Below are 22,371 nucleotides of genomic sequence, written 5' to 3' on the forward strand. Positions count from 1 at the left end.
AGTTATTCAAAAGAATTTTAAAAACCTTAATCATATATGATTTTTAAACATTTATCCATGCCGCAGGTGTTTCTATCATTGTTTTGTTTTTTTAAACAGATAAAGATGCACAATGTCATATCAAGCAGATCTTCACACATCCGCATTTGGAACTAAATCCTGAATTTAACTCAAAGATCAAAGATTATTACTCTGAAGTCCCATTTGATGTGGTAACGCTGACAATTGGAGCAGAGACTTCTAAGTGTCAGTGCAAGGTGTACCTGCAGGAACGGGCAGGACCAAGGTATGAAGGAGCTGACAGGGGCTGAGGGGAGACATCATAGCGGGAAGCACACCTTGGAAGCAACCTTTGAAGATGGTTCAGAAAACCTGAGGCACAAGATCTGTTGGAGGGATTGCCAGGGTGTGAAATCCCTCTGCTTTACAGATGCCATGTTGTTAAAAAGAACACATGAGTGCTCTACTGATCTATTAACAATCTTTGTGTTTAATCTTTGTAACAATGTTGTAACAACAGAGGATCTTGTGATATGAAAAGTATCAAAGAGGACTCATTCAGGGAAAATTGAGTTTATTGTTATCTTTATGTTTTTAGGTAGTTGAAGAGTTCACCCTTCTGAATAGTAGCCTCCTCTACCCCAACCCAGCTTCTCAAGTTTTTGAAGATTCAGGTGTTGATTACTTAATAAACATGTTAGTGACAATTTGTGGACATAGTAACACTAACTTTCTTAGTCTCATGGGATTTTTTTCTATTGACTCTTTTGAGAGTCATCAACTCTTTGGTTTATAATTTGAACAGAAGATAGAATTTTATGACATTCCATGTCCACGGCAAGAAATATACTCATATTCCTATGTTGTATGGAAAGAAATGCACCCAGCATTCCTGGGAGCTCAGAAAGTATAATAGAAAGAAAAGAGGATTCAAGTCAGGCCAACCTGGGTCCCAACCCTGACTCTACCGTACTCTACTATATTTAAAATGGGAAGTATCATAGTTTTTGTATGGAGTTGTGAGTATTAAATGAGATAATATATGACCCTGACAGGTGGTTAATAATATTAGTTCCCTTCCCTGTAATTGATAGGGGACATGACTTGCTCTGCAAGATAACTCTTGGTATACCAAAGCACAATGAAACATAAGTTAAAATAGTTTTTTCACATTTTAGGTTTCTTATGAAATGGTGCAGATCTTATCTGTTTTTAATGAAAATTGTATACATTTAATAAATATTGATGTATGAGTCAATTTGGGTTGTCTCTCTCATTCTCTCTCCAGCTTTGCCAACTACCCTCTGGGCTTAGGGATGAACAAAATCTCAATGCTTGTGGTGGATGAATCTCCAATCCAAGGTGAGACCCTGATCACATACAAACTCACCATCTATAGAGAAGACCGTCCAAGTCTGCCTTTGTTTGAGGACTTCGCAGCATGCGGTTTTGTGCAGGTAAGTGAATTTTACATTTGCACATGGGTTGAATTGGGAGTGATCCTTTAACCCAGGTGAAAAAGTCCAAATGAAAATTATTAGAAAAAAGTGGATGCTTTCAAATCCAAATAATTGTGGTCTCATTTCAAAAAAGAGTACCAGCCAGGTATCTAAGATACCTTTTTGTGAGTGATTTTCTTTTAAGTGTGGTGGCTATTCCCTGCACTTATAGTGTGCAGTGGATTTATTGTGGTTAATATTGAAAAAAAAGTCTGAGTACTCGCACTTAGTTATGAAATTGGTTTTACATTTCCTGTTTAAATTGTGCTGTGTTTCTTGGATTTGTCCCTGGAACTACTTTGAAATTTTAAACTAGATTCAGTGGAATTTGTTTTAAAGAATAAGAGGAAAATTTATGAAACTATTTTACAAAAGGGATACCAGATGAATGAAATTAAATTTCCTTGGGTAGATACATTTCACCTTCACTTCTTGTACCTTAATCATTTCTAAAGTTTGCAGTTGCTCCAGTGAGCAACACATACCATTCTGTAGCCCTGTTGATTTTGGAGGAGGGTGAACATTACCCAGAGACTTTGTCTTATTTGGTGGTTCTTTCTTCTGTGTTTTCATTTTTTAGGAGTCTGTGTATAACCTTCTATATTTGTGTACATCATACACCCTGGCTACAAGTGATTCCAGGGAAGTAGTAATTGATACTCTTACCATATCTACTAATCCACTTAGAATAATTGCACCTATGTCGTATCTCAGTGATTGATATGCTAGTGGGAGCATGAACCACAGGTGGTTAATAGACAAGAGAAATGGCTGACTGGGCCTCAGTGAGTAGGATGGATACCATGTTTTCCTAAATGTAGTGGCCATATAGAGTGTTCTCTCCCCTCTACCCACCACCACCACAATCTCATCTCTTCTCAAGAATTTAACACTATTTTGTAAGGGTACTCATTGCTGAGATTTTTATTTTTCAAGAAAATATAAAAGAAAGGTTGCTTCAGAGGTTGCTTCCAAGGTGTGCTTCCCGCTATGATGTCTCCCTTCAGCCCCTGTTAGCTCCTTCATACCTCGGTCCTGCCCGTTCCTGCAGGTACACCTTGCATTGACACTTAGAAGTCTCTGCTCCAATTGTCAGTGGGAGGGAGCTGTGAAGGAGGAAAGGTTTCCACACACTAGGAAGCCCCTTCACGGGAGGAGACTGTGGGTAGCAGAGCGGGAAGCTTCAGAGCCACGGAGGAGAGCGCAGCAACAAGGGTGCGGAGGGCAAAGCGGAGAGATTCCTGCACAGAGGATCGGGGCTGACCGGCACTCACCAGCCCGAGAGGCTTGTCTGCTCACCCGCCAGGGCGGGTGGGGGCTGGGAGCTGAGGCTCGGGCTTCGGTCGGAGCGCAGGGAGAGGACTGCGGTTGGCTGCGTGAACATAGCCTGAAGGGGGCTAGTCCACCACGGCTAGCTGGGAGGGAGTCCGGGAAAAGTCTGGACCTGCCTAAGACGCAAGAGACCATTGTTTCGGGTGCGCGAGGCGTGGGGATTCAGAGCACTGCCTAAACGAGCTCCAGAGACAGGCACGAGCTGCCGCTATCAGCGCGGACCCCAGAGACGGGCATGAGACGCTAAGGCTGCTGTAGCAGCCACCAAGAAGCCTGTGTGCAAGGCCAGGTCACTATCCACACCTTCTCTCCCGGGAGCCTGTGCAGCCTGCCACTGCCAGGGTCCCGGGATCCAGGGACAACTTCCCAGGGAAAACACACGGCACGCCTCAGGCTGCAGCAAAGTCATGTCGGCCGCAGGCTCGCCCTGCGTTCGCACCCCTCCCTCCCCCTGGCCTGAGTGAGCCAGAGCCCCCAAATCAGCTGCTCCTTTAACCCCATCCTGTCTGAGCAAAGAACAGATGCCATCAGGAGACTTACACGCAGAGGCGGGGCCAAATCCAAAGCTGAGCCCCAGGAGCTGTGCGAACAAAGAAGAGAAAGGGAAATCTCTCCCAGCAGCCTCAGAAGCAGCGGATTAAATCTCCACAATCAACTTGATGTACCCTGCATCTGTGGAATACCTGAATAGACAACGAATCATACCAAAATTGAGGCATTGGGCTTTGGGAGAGGCTGTACACTTGGGGTTTGCTGTATGTGACTGACTGGTTTCTGGTTTTATGTTTATCTTAGTTTAGGATTTAGAGTTTATTATCACTGGTAGATTTGTTTATTGATTCGGTTGCTCTCTTCCTTTGTCTCTTACATACATATATATATATATATATATTTCCTTTTTCTCTTTTTGTGAGTGTGAATGTGTATGCTTCTTTGTGTGATTTTGTCTGTATAGCTTTGCTTTTACCATTTGACCTAGGGTCTGCCTGTCCGTTTTCTTTTTTTTTTTTTTTAATACAGTTTTTAGCGCTTGTTATCATTGGTGGATTTGTTTTTGGTTTGGTTGCTCTCTTTTTTCATTCTTTTTTTTTCTTTTTTTATTAAAATTTTTTTTTAAATTTTACTAATTATTTTTTATTTTAATAACTTTATTTTATTTTATTTTATTTTTTCTTTCTTTCTCTTTTTCTCCCTTTTCTTCTGAGCCGTGTGGCTGACAGGGTCTTGGTGCTCCAGCCGGGTGTCAGGCTTGTGCCTCTGAGGTGGGAGAGCTGAGTTCAGGACATTGATCCACCAGAGATCTCCCAGCTCCACATAATATCAAACGGCGAAAATCTCCCAGAGATCTCCATCTCAACGCAAAGACCCAGCCCCACTCAACGACCAGCAAGCTACAGTGCTGGATACCCTATGCCAAACAACTAGCAAGACAGGAACACAACCCCATCTGTTATCAGGGAGGCTGCCTAAAATCATAATAAGGTCACAGACACCCCAAAACACACCACCGGATGCGGTCCTGCCCCCCAGAAAGGCAAGACCCAGCCTCATCCACCAGAACACAGGCACCAGTCCCCTCCACCAGGAAGCCTACACAAGCCACTGAACCAACCTTACCTGCTGGGGGCAGACACCAAAAACAACGGGAACTACAAACTTGCAGCTTGTGAAAAGGAGCCCCCAAACACAGCAAGTTAAGCCAAATGAGAAGACAGAGAAACACACAGCAGATGAAGGAGCAAAGCAAAACTCCACCAGACCAAACAAATGAAGAGGAAATAGGCAGTCTACATGAAACAGAATTCAGAGTAATGATAGTAAAGATGATCCAAAATCTTGGAAATAGAATGGAGAAAATACAAGAAACGTTTAACAAGGACCTAGAAGAACTAAAGAGCAAGCAAACAATGATGAACAACACAATAAATGAAATTAGAAATTCTCTAGAAGGAATCAATAGCAGAATAACTGAGGCAGAAGAACGGATAAGTGACCTGGAAGATAAAATAGTGGAAATAACTACTGCAGAGCAGAATAAAGAAAAGAGAATGAAAAGAATTGAGGATAGTCTCAGAGACCTCTGGGACAACATTGAACGCATGAACATTCTAATTATAGGGGTGCCAGAAGAAGAAGAGAAAAAGAAAGAGACTGAGAAAATATTTGAAGAGATTATAGTTGAAAACTTCCCTAATTTGGGAAAGGAAATAGTTAATCAAGTCCAGGAAGCGCAGAGAGTCCCATACCGGATAAATCCAAGGAGAAACACACCAAGACACATATTAATCAAACTATCAAAAATTAAGTACAAAGAAAAAATATTAAAAGCAGCAAGGGAAAAGCAACAAATAACATACAAGGGAATCCCCATAAGGTAACAGCTGATATTTCAGCAGAAACTGCAAGCCAGAAGGGAGTAGCAGGACGTATTTAAATTGATGAAAAGGAAAAAGCTACAACCAAGATTATTCTTCCCAGCAAGGATCTCATTCAGATTTGATGGAGAAATTAAAACCTTTACAGAGAAGCAAAAGCTAAGAGAATTCAGCACCACCAAACCAGCTTTACAACAAAGGTTAAAGGAACTTCTTGAGGCAGGAAACACAAGAGAAGGAAAAGACCTACAATAACAAACCCAAAAGAATTAAGAAAATGGTAATAGGAACATACATATCGATAATTACCTTACATGTAAATGGATTAAATGCTCCAACCAAAAGACACAGACTGGCTGAATGGTTACAAAAACAAGACCCGTATACATGCTGTCTACAAGTGACCCACTTCAGACCAAGGGACACATACAGACTGAAAGTGAGGGGATGGAAAAGGTATTCCATGCAAATGTAAAGCAAAAGAAAGCTGGAGTAGCAATTCTCATATCAGACAAAATACACTTTAAAATATAGACTGTTATAAGAGACAAAGAAGGACACTACATAATGAGCAAGGAATCAATCCACGAAGAATATATAACAATTGTAAGTATTTATGCACCCAGCATAGGAGCACCTCAATACATAAGGCAAATGCTAACAGCCATGAAAGGGGAAATCGACAGTAACACAATCATAGTAGGGGACTTTAACAGCCCACTTACACCAATGGACAGATCATCCACAATGAAAATAAATAAGGAAACACAAGCTTTAAATGATATATTAAATAAGATGGACTTAATTGACATTTATAGGACATTCCATCCAAAAACAACAGAATACACTTTCTTCGCAAGCGCTCATGGAACATTCTCCAGGATAGATCATATCTTGGGTCACAAATCAAGCTGTGGTAAATTAAAGAAAATTCAAATCGTATCAGTTATCTTTTCCAACCACAATGCTGAGACGAGATATCAATTACAGGGAAAAAAAATGTAAAATCTACAAACACATGGAAGCTAAACAGTACACTACTTCATAACCAAGAGATCACTGAAGAAATCAACGTGAAAATAAAAACATACCTAGAAAGAAATGACAATGAAAACACGATGACCCAAAACCTACAGGATGCAGCAAAAGCAGTTCTAAGAGGGAATTTTATAGCAATGCAATCCTACCTCAAGAAATAAGAAACATCTCAAATAAACAACCTAACCTTACACTTAAAGCAAGTAGAGAAAGAAGAACAAAAAACCCCCAAAGTTAGCAGAAGGAAAGAAATCACAAAGATCAGATCAGAAATAAATGAAAAAGAAATGAAGGAAATGATAACAAAGATCAGTAAAAATGAAGCTGTTTCTTTTAGAAGATAAACAAAATTGATAAACCATTAGGTAGACTCATCAAGAAAAAAAGGGAGAAGACTCAAATCAATAGAATTAGAAATTAAAAAGGAGAAGTAACAATTGACACTGCAGAAATGCAAAGGATCATGAGATTTCTACAAGCAATTCTGTGCCAATAAATTGGACAACCTGGAAGAAATGGACAAATTGTTAGAAAAGCACAACCTTCTGAGACTGAACCAGGAAGAAATAGAAGATATAAACAGACCAATCACAAGCACTGAAATTGAGACTGTGATTAAAAATCCTCCAACAAACAAAAGCCCAGGACCAGATGGTTTCACAGGTGAATTCTATCAAACATTTAGAGAAGAGCTAACACCCATCCTTCTCAAACTCTTACAAAATACAACAGAGGGAAGAACACTCCCAAACTCAATCTACAAGGCCACCATCACCCTGATACCAAAACCAGACAAAGATGTCAGAAAGAAAGAAAATACAGGCCAATATCACTGATGAACATAGATACAAAAATCCTCAACAAAATACTAGCAAACAGAATCCAACAGCACATTAAAAGGATCATACACCATGATCAAGTGAGGTTTATCCCAGGAATGCAAGGATTCTTCAATACATGCAAATCAATCAATATGATAAACCATATTAGCAAATTGAAAGAGAAGAACCATATGATCATCTCAATAGGTGCAGAAAAAACTTTCGACAAAATTCAACACCTATTTATGATAAAAAAAAGCCCCAGAAAGTAGGCATAGAGGGAACCTACCTCAACATAATAAGGGCCATATATGACAAACCCACAGCCAACATCATTCCCAACGGTGAAAAACTGGAACCCTTCCACTAAGATCAGGAACAAGACAAGGTTGTCCACTCTCACCACTGTTATTCAACATAGTGTTGGAAGTTTTAGCCTCAGCGATCAGAGAAGAAAAAGAAATAAAAGGAATCCAAATCGGAAAAGAAAAAGTAAAACTGTCACTGTTTGCAGATGACATGATACTGTACATAGAGAATCCTAAAGACTCTACCAGAAAACTACTAGAGCTAATCAATGAATTTGGTAAAGTCGCAGGATACAAAATTAATGCACTGAAATCTCTTGCATTCCTATACACTAATGATGAAAAATCTGAAAGAGAAATTAAGGAAACATTCCCATTTACCATTGCAACAAAAAGAATAAAATACACTGATGAAAGAAATTGTAGATGATACAAACAGATGGAGAGGTATACCATGTTCTTGGATTAGAAGAGTCAACATTGTGAAAATGACTATACTACCCAAAGCAATCTACAGATTCAAGGCAATCCCCATCAAACTATCAATGGCATTTTTCACAGAACTAGAACAAAAAATTTCACAATTTATATGGAGACACAAAAGACCCCGAATAGCCAAAGCAATCTTAAGAAAGAAAAACGGAGCTGGAGGAATTAGGATCCCGGACTTCAGACTATACTGGCAAAGCTACAGTAATCAAGACAGTATGGTACTGGCACAAATACAGAAATATAGATCAATGGAACATAATAGAAAACCCAGAGATAAACGCATGCACATATGGTCACCTTATTTTTGATAAAGGAGGCAAAAGTATGCAATGGAGAAAAGACAGCCTCTTCAATAAGTGGTGCTGGGAAAACTGGACAGCTACATCTAAAAGAGTGAAATTAGAACACTCCCTAACACCGTACAGAAAAATAAACTCAAAATAGATTAAAGACCTAAATGCAAGGCCAGACACTATAAAACTCTTAGAGGAAAACATAGGCAGAACACTCTATGGCATAAGTCACAGCAAGATCCTTTTTGACCCACCTCCTAGAGAAATAGAAATAAAAACAAAAATAAACAAATGGGACCTAATGAAACTTAAAAGCTTTTGCACAGCAAAGAAAACCATAAACAAGACGAAAAAACAACCCTCAGAATGGGAGAAAATATTTGCAAATGAAGCAACTGACAAAGGATTAATCTCCAAAATTTATAAGCAGCTCATGCAGCTCAATAACAAAAAAACAAACAACCCAATCCAAAAATGCGCAGAAGACCTAAATAGACATTTCTCCAAAGAAGATATACAGATTGCCGACAAACACATGAAAGAATGCTCAACATCATTAATCATTAGAGAAATGCAAATCAAAACTACGATGAGATATCATTTCACACCAGTCAGAATGGCCATCATCAAAAAATCTGGAAACAATAAATGCTGGAGAGGGTGTGGAGAAAAGGGAACCCTCTTACACTGTTGGTGGGAGTGTAAATTCATACAGCCACTGTGGAGAACAGTATGGAGGTTCCTTAAAAAACTACAAATAGAACTACCATATGACCCAGCAATCCCACTACTGGGCATATACCCTGAGAAAACCATAATTCAAAAAGAGTCATGTACCAAAATGTTCATTGCAGCACTATTTGCAATAGGCAGGACATGGAAGCAACCTAAGTGTCCATCCACAGATGAATGGATAAAGAAGATGTGGCACATACATACAATGGAATATTACTCAGCCAGAAAAGTAAACGAAATTGAGTTATTTGTAGTGAGGTGGATGGACCTAAAGACTGTCATACAGAGTGAAGTAAGTCAGAAAGAGAAAAACCAATACTGTATGCTAACACATATATATGGAATCTAAAAAATAAAAAGATGGTTCTGAAGAACTTAGGTGCAGGACATGAATAATGACACAGAGGTAGAGAATGGACTTGAGGACATGGGGAGGGCGAAGGGTAAGCTGGGACAAAGTGAGAGAGTGGCATGGACATATATACACTACCAAATGTAAAATAGCTAGCTAGTGGGAAGCAGCCACATAGCACAGGGAGATCAGCTTGGTGCTTTGTGACCACCTAGAGGAGTGGAATAGGGAGGGTGGGAGGGAGATGCAAGAGGGAGGGAATATGGGGATATATGTATACATATAGCTGATTCACTTTGTTATAAAGCAGAAACTCACACACCATTGTAAAGCAATTATACTCCAATAAAGATGTTAAAAAAAAAAGATAGGAAAAAGTAGTGTTGTATGGTTATGAAGCTATGGATTAAACAAAATTAAGTAGGTTTCTTTACTGTAGAACTTCTGTGAACGTTTCAGATACTTATTTAAATGGTGGACTTTCAAAAGAAGAATATGTAGTGTCCAGCATTTCCAAACTTATTTGACATCTTTTTAATGGACTACCTATTGATATTCTTCTGTGGAACAGAGTTGGGCAAACAGGGGTGTAGACTATGGAGAAGACTTCAAGATTACGTTCCTCTCAGCTATCTACTTTTCAGTTTGCTTTCTTAGGGTTGCTATACCTCAGTCTTTTTCCATGCTGGAAAACAAATTATAGAGCCACACCAAAAATGTTCATGAGGGAGGGAACCAAAACCTAGAGGGAGGTGTGTTTTTGCCTAAGTGTGTGTATGCGGTGTGTGTGTAGTTATGTCCAACTAAATATTCTCACCTTCTTTAGTGTGTGACTCTGTTTTTCCATTTTTCTCTTTCTGACTCTAATATTTTATATAGAAACTAGCTCTTAAAATAAATCATCTTTGAGGGAAAGCTAAGAGTATGAATGATTTTTTCCAGAATATTTATGGTTACCAACGACAACTATTTTTACCTCAAAAAGCACCATAGATTTAATTTTAATGTAGATTTTAATTTTTAAAAGTCTCTATAGGTAACTACATTTTTACTGGTCAGTAAACTTGACTTTTATATGGAGTAAATATATAATAAAAGTTACAAAGTAAAATAAAATTTCTACATTAGGACATGAAAGAATGTATTTTTACTTTTCACTTTTCACGTTAGGTTTGTGCTATTGAATTTTTGCTGTATCTTTTGAAATGTAATTGTGTTACAATTATTGGTATAGCTGTATACTTTGGCTCCACTCTAAACTTAAACATGGTAAATGACTCATTCATTATTCTGCTATATGCAAAACCCATTTAAAATTTTTTAAACTTCTACGTGTTCATAAAAGTGTAAAATCCTTATGCTGGATCTTTTAACACTGACATTCATTTCAGGAATATATATTCCTACCTGGCTGTCATTTGAAGAGACCTTTGTACATTTAATTGTAATTATATACATGATAAATATCTAGAGAGGTGTCAGTAGGAATGGAGATGATACCATGAGTAGAAAGGGATGTTGCAGAGGTGGAATCTGCAGGATTTGCCCACTTGTCTCTGATTTATCCTTTCTTTGTCCTTCTTATGACACTATTCTGGTTCAGTTCTTGTTACTTGTTGACTCAAATACTAAAATAGTCCCCAGCTTTGTTTCCCTGTATCTGTCTGACTCTTTTCCAGTTCAGTTTTGCAAGCTTGATCTTGATCAACTTAAAGCGCACTCTGTCATACATAGGCTTTGCCAAAAATGCTCCAAGCTGTCCCTCTGATGGTCATTCACTTCTCTCATGTTGGTCCATATGTTTTTTCAGCCTCATGTCTCATTGTTTGTCAGTGTATTTTATGCCTCTGCTAACCTGGCCTATTTACCCTTTCCCAGACATGCTTTCCAATCCTGTGACACTGTCTGGGGCTGTCCCTTCCACTGGAAACTAAAATGAGTTTATTTGATGTCACGCTAGAAGCTGTAACTTGGATTTAGGTGTAGGGGTTTTGATCCAAGTTGTATAAAAAAGAGTTCTTTAAAGGTCAAAACTGCTCCCAAATAGGTATTATTGACTATCATTTACTAAGTGCCAGGCTGTGTCGTAAATGCTTTAGATTTAGTTATAGTCTCTTTAATCCTTACAGCATCCTTATAGATTGAATTCTGCTCTTAGCCCTCGGTTTCAGAGGAGAAACCCCAAAGATCAGAGGGGTTAAAGAAATTGCCCAAGGTCACATAGTTAGTGAGTGGCAAGGCTTGGATTCAGATCCAGTTGTGCCTAGTTCCAAAGTCCATGTTGTATTACATGGCCTCCTGGCTCCCTCACGGGTGGAGACTTTTCTGTCCCAGGAAGTATTCAAGCATCAACTGGAAATCCATCTCTCAAGGAACAGATGAGGAATTGGATTAGATGATTTTTGAGTTTCCTTTATGTTAATAAAATGAGAAGTCTCGTTGACCCTTGGTGTATTGCAAAGTCCTGTGATTAAAGTACACTGCTGCTGAGGTCGCCTTGTGCCAGGGTGGGCTGGCTTGGTGAGGTTGGGGTGTGGGACCCACAAAAGGAGGAGTGGCCCCAGTCCTTGCCCGTGCCTGTCTGCTTGGCTCTGGGCTCTGCAACTGCAGGCCGCCACGTCTTCCACTGAGGAGCGGACCTGCCCCTATGGACTCCAGTGAGGATTCAGACCCCTGGAGCTTGCCGTCCCCGATTGCCTGATTCCAGTTGTCTAGTCAAGTACGCTTTAGGCTCCACTAACATTGGCGGGAACCTTCCTCCTGAGCCCAAAGAGAAAGAATAAACTAGCGAAGCAGGTGCTACTGTCCCCCAGAAAGTGGTATTGGCCTCGTCTGCTGGCAGGAAGAACCGCCCTTTGGAGGATGATGGGGAGAAGCCCCCTTCACACAAACCAGGGATCCTTAGGTGGGATGAGTGAGGGCAAAAGCCTGGAAGCTGGACTGCTGGGTGACCCTTTGGTCTGTTGGTGCCATCTGATATTTTTTTTAGAGTTTGCAACTCCCCGTGAGCTAGGGAAAAAAAGGTCAAGAAAAGTTGCCAGAAAATTATGAGGCTGAGATGGAAAGGCACTTACTTTACAAGAAGAAGATAACCCAATGGCCAAGAAGCATATGAAAAGATGCTCAATTCCATCAATCATCAGGGAAATGCAAGTTAAAATGACAATGAGATACCACTACCAACCCACCACAATGAAAAACACTAAAAGGACTAACAATACAAAGTGTTGGAGAGGACATAGAGCAAGCTTTCGTTCATACGCTGCTGGGGGGAGTGTCAAACGTTTGCCCGTTTTGGAAAAAGTTGCCAGTATTAGTATAACTAACATATAGCTAACATCCTATGACACAACAATCCTGCTAACTGCGTACCCAAGATAAATGAAGTCATAGTTCCATCAAAAGATATATCCAAGAAATCTTTTTGTTTTAACTTTTAAAGCATTTTATTTTTTAGAGCAGTTTTAAGTTTACAATAAATGAGAAGAAGGTACAGAGATTGCCCACATACACCCAGCCCCACATATACATAGCCTCTTGTTATCAACATCCCTCGTCAGAATGGTACATTTTTTACCAGGGATGAACCTGCATTGACACATCATAATCACCCAAAGTCCATAGTTTACCTTAGGGTTTACTCCTTGTGTTATACATTCTATGGGTTGGGACAAATGTATAATGACATGGATCCAACATTGTAAAATCATACAAAGTATTTTCACTGCCCTGAAAATCTTCTGTGCTCCACCTATTCATCTCTCCCACTGCCTACCAACCCCTGGCAGCTACTGATTTTTTTTCATTGTCTCCATAGCTTTAGCTGTTTTAGAATGTCATACAGTTGGGATCATACAGTATGTAACTTCTCGGGTTGGCTTCTTTCACTTAGTGATGCACTTAAATTTCCTCCACATCTTTTCATGGCTTGATAGCTCTTTTCATTTAAGCACAAGAAATCTTCATATCAGTTTTATAAAATCTAAAAGCTAGAAAAAGTTCAATAAGAAAAGAGATAAACAAATTCAATGTAATACTTTTGAGACATTTAAAAATAAATTAACTATTGATACACACAAACATGGGTAAACCTCCAAAACATTATGTCGAGAAAAAGAAGCCAGACATAAAAAGATGTACTATAATTCATTTATATGAAGTTTAAGAACAGTCAAAACTAATCCGTGGTGATAGAAATCAAAATAGTTGTTACCTAGAAGGCGTGGGAGCTTCTAAGCATGAGGAAACTTTTTGGGCAAATGTCCTATATCTTTTTTTTTTTTTTTGCGGTACGTGGGCCTCTCACCACTGTGGCCTCTCGCGTTGCAGAGCAGAGTCCCCGGACGCGCAGGCTCAGCGGCCATGGCTCACGGGCCCAGCTGCTCCGTGGCACGTGGGATCCTCCCGGACCGGGGCATGAACCCGCGTCCCCTGCATCGGCAGGCAGACTCTCAACCACTGCGCCACCAGGGAAGCCCATGTCCTATATCTTAATCTGGGTGGTGGTTACATATATAACCAGGTGGTGTATAGATGTATAAAAATTTAATTGTGCACTTCAGATTTGTGCAATTAACTGTGTATAATACTTATAAGTGTGTTTGGCTATATATAAATTATGTATACTAAATATAAATTATACCTCAATAATATAAGAAAAATACATTAGTGGGGAAGTATGTAATATATTCCAAGACATGCCTCCCTTCTCAAATATACTGATCAGAAAGAAGTTAATTATCATCCAATAAACTTAGGCAATAGGTTATATTAGGAATGTGTTACTATAATATCAAGAAAAATATTAGAAAATTCTTGTGGGATATATCCTACAGATGATTGCAGAAAAGTATTTCAGTCACTTATAAGAGTCCTTTCCAGAAGGTCTTAATTTAAAGTTTAATGGGTGGTCCATCCGCAGTACTCTAGTATATAAAATGGAAAAGTGTCTAATAAGTACTACTATTTTTTTAGCCTTCCTTTTAGAAACCATAAAATGAATGAAAAGATAATGAATGAATAATGTGGATTGTTTTAGACACTTAACTAGCCATGAGAGGCCTCGGGAACTGGTAGGATTCAATAGCAGAGGTAGGATTTTCTCACCATGGGCTCCAGTTAAAATTCTAATCAGAGACCTTTCCCTTATTTATCTTTTATGCTTAATCTCATTAGAGTCTTTAGGTTTCATGGCAAACTGATGCTATGATGAAGTGTAGAATACAAAAAGTGAGGGATAACATTTCTAATCTTCTATCAAATTTTTGGCCTTCCAAATTGTTCTTTTTCTTTTTTTTCCAACAACTATAGTGCCTTCGTTATATTTTTAAGTTTGAAATCCAGAGTTGAACTACTGCACATTAAATGATAGACTGTTATACATGCATTTGATCCCCCAAAGCCTATACATGGCAAGCTAAAAGGAAATGGATTAAACCTTAATTATATTTTATTTGTTGGTTAAGAGGAAAAATTATAATACCTATACATGGCAAGGAAAGCCTATACATGGCAAGCTAAAAGGAAATGGATTAAACCTTAATTATATTTTACTTGTTGGTTAAGAGGAAAAATTATAATTCCTCCTTACATTTCAAATTAAATTTTGGCCTAATGGACTCCATTATTAAGTGTTAAATAAACATAAAAAGCAGTCCACCTTCAAGTAACCAAAAGAGGAGAATCCAATTTGCAGTTAATCAAGTTTCCTAATTTCTCCTTCCCCCATTCTCTCACCTTCTGGACATCAACTATTCATCTTCTTGTTTAACCAAAAGACTAACAGTGAAGAGGAAAGCAAATATAAGGCATACCAGTCAATTAAAAAATCAATTACTATGACAATTTGGTGAATAATAAGATAATTTAATTAATTTGTTAATACACATTCCATTATTTACATAATCAAACATTTTAAGTACCTACTTAGCCATAATTAACTATTTGAGTTTAGTGTCTATTTCTAATTATATCGCCAGTTGGAATTTGCATATGGTAGCTGTAGAGGCAACTCTTAGTTTAGTTAGTGAGGGAGAAAGGGCTAATTTACATGACTGATATAAAACAACCAGATTTGGACCAAGACTTCTCCACCTCAGCATTATTGATATTGTGGCTGGATAATCTTCATTCTGGGGAGCTGTCTTGTGCACTGTAGGATGTTGAGCAGCATCCCTGGCCTCCATCCACTAGATTTCCAGTAGTACGCCCCTCCCCAGGCAAAATCAGCCCCTCAGAGGACATCTTTAGAATCAGTGAGAACCACTGATGTATATCAATAAGACGTCCTGCTTTTCTACTTTCTACTAGTAAAGCTAGTAAATCTGTAGTGGATTTACTAGAGGTATGAATAGTTTAAAGGTAATCCCTCAAAGTTGAATGTTGAAGAATTATTCTTATCTGCTTTCATCCTTATATTTTTAATCACTTCTGTAGTCAGTGATAGGACTCTGAGAGCTCTTTATTCTACTCATTAATTTGCCATCTTTTTTGTCTAATGTAATTATAATCAGAAGTATGCATTCAATTATAGAAAACATGATTCTTAATGAAACATAAAAAGTCAAATAACTTACCTAGACTATTTCATGTTGATTTATCCATAAATAGCATAATGTTTTGCTGTTAGGGAGAAAGATTTAGATAGTAATAAGCTGTTATTATTGCTGGAACATGTCATGCATAGGAATTAAGAAGATATATTTATGTTCTAAGGAAATTAAAATACCTATGGGGAAATATTTCTTTTAATATCTCCTTCCAAATCAAAAAGTTTTGACATGGATAACAATAGAGCATCCACAGAAATTGATTTGCACAGATGATCTGTGGTCTTATATACATTTTGCCTCCAAAGTGTTGTGCCAGATAGAGTCATAAATAAAATCTGCAGAAAGGTCATAGGGCAAAACTGTAGGAGACTACACATTTCATGGATCCATTTGCTAGAAGCAGCTTTCATTTTTAAATACATTTCAATTAATAAAGAAAGGGAAAATACCAAGGAAAGAAAAAATACCATTTAAAAGAATGATGCGTCCAGCATTTAGCTACACATTTAAAACTGGTATTTGCTGCTTTATTTTACAAAAACACTAATTAACAATCTAGATGCTGAGTTATTAAATGATGTGTGAATGACTCCGGTTATAGCATTTGGAAATGCTTTATAAAATGTTCCCATTTATTTGTACATTTCCAACAACACATAAGGACAATTATAAAACAACTCATATGATAGTTGTCTAATGTGTTAGCAAATGTCCAAAATAAAAGAAGAGAATAGCATTTAGCAATGACCGCTTAATAAAAATTTGTTCGATTCCAAAGTTGTAGTATCGTTGAAATACTCATTTTAGTGGTTTTTAGTTACCTTGTTTACGTCAGTATACCAGAGGAATGTGACTTAATTTTTCAACAGTAGAGTCTGTGTTGTAGTGAAATGCTCCCAACCAGCAACTGTTTAAGTATCTGCTCTGCACTCTGCTCTTAGAAATTTGCCATGTGCTATAGGGGAAGACACGGACAGCAGCAGCCGCAGAAGGAGGAGGAGTAGTTGTGCAACATTTATAGAACTTTTATTATGTGCCCGGCATATGTTAAGCACTTTTCCTTCCTACCTTACTTAGTGTTCTCCACAACCCTAAATAGATGATTTTTTTATCCCCTCCCTTTTTTTAACATACAAAGAAACTAAGACTTTAGAATAGTTAGAACAGTTAGAAAGCTTGTTCAGGCTTTCTACATAACATATGTAATTAGTGGCAAAGGTGGGGTTTGAATACGGGTCTGATGCAAATCTATCCCCTTAATCATTACTCTGGACCATAGAATCTAAAGCCCTCCTCACACTTACAATCTAATTGACCTTTTGGGGAAGCTCTCATTCAGAGAGAATTCAACTTGTTAAAATTTAGTTAACTAAATTTGTTTCTGTGGTCACGTACAGTGATAATTTTTATAATGTTCTGGAGTCACTGCAAAATTCTGAGATCTTCATAATCTTTATTTGGTGAGTAATATCAGATAGCAGAGCCTTCCCACTGAGAGTCTACCTATGAGGAAAGTTTTAGAGCTAATATCTAATATTTTACTAGACACCTTATACATCCTAATATCTGACTATATTGGTATCCAATGTTTAAATCAGGTTATAATAGTTTACATATTACAATTCTACTTAGCCAGAATACTATTATTGCTACTCATTGTTAAAATGATTTCTAGTGCACAGGCTTTTTTTTTAATGTTATGCTTGATTACAGAATTAGAACAATTTCCAATTAATCGCTTTCACTGTTTAACACACCTTACTACCTTATTGTTTCTATTAAAATATGCACAGTACATTTTTTCAAAACTTTGTTCACATATACTTTATAACAGTGAGAAGGCTGTGCTGTGGAGCTGACAATTTGACAGTGCTTCAGTGACACAGTCATCGAGGGGAAAAAAATCCCTTTCAGACTCTTATTTAATCTTCACAAGCAGATTAGATAATGTAGCTAATTTTTATTATCTACTCCACCCTACCCCCTTCTCCAAGGAAACTAAGTCTTAGGCTAAGTATTTTATATTTTACTATTTATTTATACATTAATTAATTTATTTCTATCTTTTTAAATTTATTCATATTTTATATTTATTATAGTTATTTAGATTTTATATTAAATGCTGTATATTTTGGTGATATTTCTCAACGGCATCATGAACAGTTTCTTCAAGGGTAAATTTCCACCTCTGATGACTTCCATGATATCTCTCTGCCTTTAATGAGTGAAAATTAAGTAGGCTCCTGAATGCTTTGATCAAATACTGCACTTAGTTTTTAAACATGTAGAAAAGAATGTCTCCTTTGTAAAAGTCAGAATATTCTCTTGCTCTATAAATAGGATGAGAGTCACTTTTCTCTGTGGAAATTATTTTATCAGGGCAAACTGCATCTTAACAAAGCATCTCAGGCCATTTTCCTAACCTAGTGGTTAAAAGCCGTGGACTCCAAGGCTCATGCTTATAATCACTGTCAGAGAAGCCTGACTGTGGTCCCGGCTCTGCTTCAAACTGCCCTCATTGGCTGTGTCTCCTAGTGCAAGGCTTATAAGCTCCCCTAAGCTTCAGTTTTCTTATCTTTAAGAATAGAACTAGTAATGGAACCTATCTTATAGCACCAGTCTGAGGATTCAACTAGATAATTAATGCAGAGTTCTGCCACAAGTCTAGTACATGATCAAGTGCTCGGTCAAGGTTGAATAAGCATCATCGTCGTCATCACCATCATGAAAACTCCTGGTCCCGATGCCCCTCTAGGGCTTACCTGCAAGTGTATAGAGAAGGAGATGAGGGAAGAAAGAGGACAGCAAAAGAAGTAGGAGACTGTGGTACCGAGAAATTCTGGAATTGTAAAGGAATCAGGACAGGAATGATGAGTTGGGAGTTAGAAAGGACAGTGAGTGACCTGGGCTGTTCCACACGGTTGCATTCCTGAGGTTCATGGGTCCTGGCACTTTTGCCTTTGTGGACCCCTTCTTTCAGGAAAAAAAATACTTAAAATTGTATTTTACCACTGTGTTGATATAACGATGAATATATTAATATTCATCTCTATAAAGACTCATCTCTATAGAGAATAGAGACTTTTCTTGGACCTAAAATTTCATTTTTTTTCTTCTAAATTTAAAGGAGATTCAGATGTTTTCCTGGACTGCTAAAAGTAGTTTGTGCTGTAGGCATGGTTGCCACTGCGCCTGGTAGAGAACTGGCTCTTGTCTTCTACTTCCCTCTGCAGGATCTGCAGCAGAGGCATCCATTTCCTTAGCAATGACCTCAATTGTAGGCACTCTTTCAAGTCTTCTTAAGTGCCCTTGACTTCAGCACTTAACCTTCTGCAGTTGTTTCATGTTCTGTGTGCTAAGCCTGCGCAACCCTTTACCGGCGTTCTTCATGAGCCCATGTAGCACCCAGGGGAATGATCTGCTATTTTCACGAGCAGTTTGCACACCCAGACGTTCTGAACGCAGAGGCTACCTCAGTGCCCAGTAAGCCTTCACAGACACCAAAGGCTTGGGAATTTTGTGTAACATTGTTTTCTTAAAAAGCAGGCAAAGACGAGAGGGGTGTGTTCTTTAATTCACGATCTCTTTTAGTGCTTCTATAAATTATCTTTCTGAGTTGGTGAAAACGAGTTATGTTAAACACTCACCTCTGAGTTAATGTAACTTATGGTCAGACAAATTACCACTTAAATAAAAACGTTTGCTCAGCACATCTGTTTCTCCATGTTTCTCCGAGTCACATCTGCTTCTTTTACAAGAAGAAACAAACTTTTACTACCGTTAGCGCAGCAGCGCCAAGACCCTGTGGAAGAGAATCGGGTCTTCCTGGCTTCCAACAGCATCCAGAGGTTTCCCTGAGTGCAACCTTCTGCTGTATACAGTCATGTTCGTTTGAAGTTTATGTTTTGACATTCTAAGAATTAGTCTTCTAATTTCAGAATTATTGGTCAGGGAAATAGAAAAAGAAAAAACCTGGGAGGTTTTTAAATAAAATATTCTGTTAGACTTACCGCATTTCAAATGTGACATTTGAAACTTTGAAGGAGGTTTAGTTAAAAGAGAAGCAGATAAACAGAGTCCCTTTTTGATAACTCCAATTCCTAAATACCCACTTTGGGGGCTTTAATGGCTCCAGAGGATCCCTAGATCTTTAATTTCTCCTTCTCCATTTTCTTACCCATTTCTCAAGTCCAGATTAACTCTAGCAAAGTTACACACCAGAATAGCGAGGGTGGTAGTGAGAGAGAGGAGAGACCTTGGGTATTAGGGTGAGCAGTTTTATAAGTCCTCCTCCCACTCCAAAGCAAGTCTAGAACATAACTTATTTTTAAAAAGACATTTTTGGCTTCATCAAACAACAGAGCTTGGCTCTGTATAAGACAAGGCAAGGCAAATGATGTCTCTGAGCCAGTGATTCTTCATCTTTTGGAGGAAGCAGGTACCCTTTTGAATATCTCATGAAAGTTTTGACCCTTTGTCTCAAGGAATAATGTACAATCACAGCCAATGCTGTGTACAATTTCAGAGATATGAAAAAGCCCAGGTTAAAAAAAATTCTTATTCTAGTAACTCATAATCTGAAGCAGAAGATCCCTAGCAGCAACAAGCATAATAAGGACAGTTTCATTTCTGGCATAAATGTACATGATTGTAATTCAGTTTATTGAGCACCTACTTTGTCCCAGCAACTGTGCTATTGCCATATATTATTTGATTTATAGTCCTAATGATAAAGAAATTAGTATCTATATAACAATAGTACATTTTGGAATTATGTGTAGTCTTTCAATGATCTCTGTGAGCACAGAGAATCAGCAATTATTATAGTTTTCAGAGTGACACCAAATCTAATATTGCCTTAGAAATAAACATCTGTGCAGCGCTTCCTCACCGTTGCTTTCTGCTCCCGGGCTCAGAAAGTTGTTGTGAGTTGTAGGTCGTGGTGGTCCAGGGGACGAAATTTAATAATACGTCATTTGGGCAGTTACAGTTGTCCTCATTAGTCAAAGCCATTGCTGTGCTTTCTTTCAGCAGGCTGTACCAGATTGGTTTTTGTTCAAAGAAAGGTTGGCCCCATGTCTCAATTAAGTGATGTGGAGAAAATTTCCACATGCAATTGACCAACTCTAACCTCTCCTTCCATAGGCGTGTGTTGTAGGAACAAGAATGAGGGATGGGGTATTTCTTGCAGACAGTTTCACCGATTGCAGAACTACAAGCTGGTTTGACACATGTTCCCTCGAGGCAGAGTTAGGACCCCTGGCTGCCTGACATATTTAATTTCTTTTGAAAATCCTGCTAATTTGTCTTTCTTTTTTTCTTTCTTACCCACATCCTTTTTTTTTAGGCAGGACTAATGAGTTTAAAACACTGAGCATGACCTCACTCTTCAAAGCCCGTCAGACCTCTCCACCCCACTGGCCCCCCGACTCTTCAGAACCTCATTCTTCAGCAATGTGGTGCAGACTTTCACTGACTTTGGGGGTTTTTTCACCTCCTCTGCCTCCCCTCCCTCTCACCTCCCAAATGCTTCAGGATGATCTTTCCAGACCTAATGATTTGGAAAATAAATTTTGCATGTGGAATTCTTGACCTGATAGGTTATTTTAAAATTAGATTCCTGATAAAGTTAAGAGACCCAGATTTCAAAGGTTTTAGAAATAACAGGGAGGGAAACATTTTCTTTAAGTGAAATAACCTCTCTTAAATACTTTCATCAAAACATTATTTATGCTGTCTGGATTTGAGTTGCAGTTCGTCACGTGCGTGTTTGGAGACCTTATGAAAGTTTCTCATCTGTCATGGATATAACAGTACTGACCCCATAAGGTGGTTTTAAGGAAAACCTGAGTTAATATCGTGAAGAGCTTCAAATAGTGTTTGGGCACAGGAGGAGCTCAGTATACAGGTTTGCAAAAGAGAGATAGGCAGATAAATCAAATATGTCTTCAGGTTGGTAAAGGAGGAACGTTTAAAACAGGCTTTATGTTTTTCTATTGAGGTCTAGCAAAATGATTTGGAGATTTTTAAATTGCTTATATTTAAATTTTGATTTAACAAGATGTAAACATGTGAAGGGCTTTGCAGAACAACCTGCCTGTGCTAAATTATACTATAAATTTTGTAGTGAAGGTGCTAAACCAAAATTCCAGAATTGAGTGTAAAATTTGCCCTGAACATGTGTTTTAATTTTGATGGCTGCATGATTAATTTTGTATGTCATCTTGTTAGCAGTCTCAGCTGAGAAACTGAGAATTCAAGAGTTTTCAACAAAAAAGAGGGGAAGTATTTCTTTGCCAAACATGGCAATATCTTTCTGGTGGATTCCATTAAAGATAACGAACTCAATGCTCCCTGTGCCATTTTTACAAATGAACAGCAAAGGACAAAGATTACACCTTTTTGTCATCAGGCACAAGGTATAACCATAATTTAGTATTTTAGTATGTATAATCTCTTTTTAAAAGAAGGGCTATCATTTTGAAAGCCATCATTTCAAAAGACAATAAACTTATTTATACCTGATAATAATCTAAATGAGAAAACAAGTCTCATTCTATATACACATCATAATT

At 38.2% G+C, this 22,371-nt stretch overlaps 1 protein-coding gene across 3 annotated transcripts in view; it reads left to right on the forward strand.

Annotated features, from left to right (window-relative positions):
* CPED1 (cadherin like and PC-esterase domain containing 1) overlaps window positions 1-22,371 on the forward strand; it is a 300,014-nt gene that overhangs the window by 141,531 nt on the left and 136,112 nt on the right. For all 3 annotated transcript variants that reach the window (XM_029233388.1, XM_029233389.1, XM_029233387.1), the window contains 2 exons: window positions 100-286; window positions 1,289-1,457. In XM_029233388.1, coding sequence (XP_029089221.1) covers window positions 100-286; window positions 1,289-1,457 — 356 coding nt within the window. The remainder of the gene's footprint in view (window positions 1-99; window positions 287-1,288; window positions 1,458-22,371) is intronic.

The sequence above is a fragment of the Monodon monoceros genome, unplaced genomic scaffold (genome assembly GCF_005190385.1).
Source record: "Monodon monoceros isolate NGI ecotype Baffin Bay Population unplaced genomic scaffold, NGI_Narwhal_1 Super_Scaffold_2, whole genome shotgun sequence".
Taxonomy (NCBI): domain Eukaryota; kingdom Metazoa; phylum Chordata; class Mammalia; order Artiodactyla; family Monodontidae; genus Monodon; species Monodon monoceros.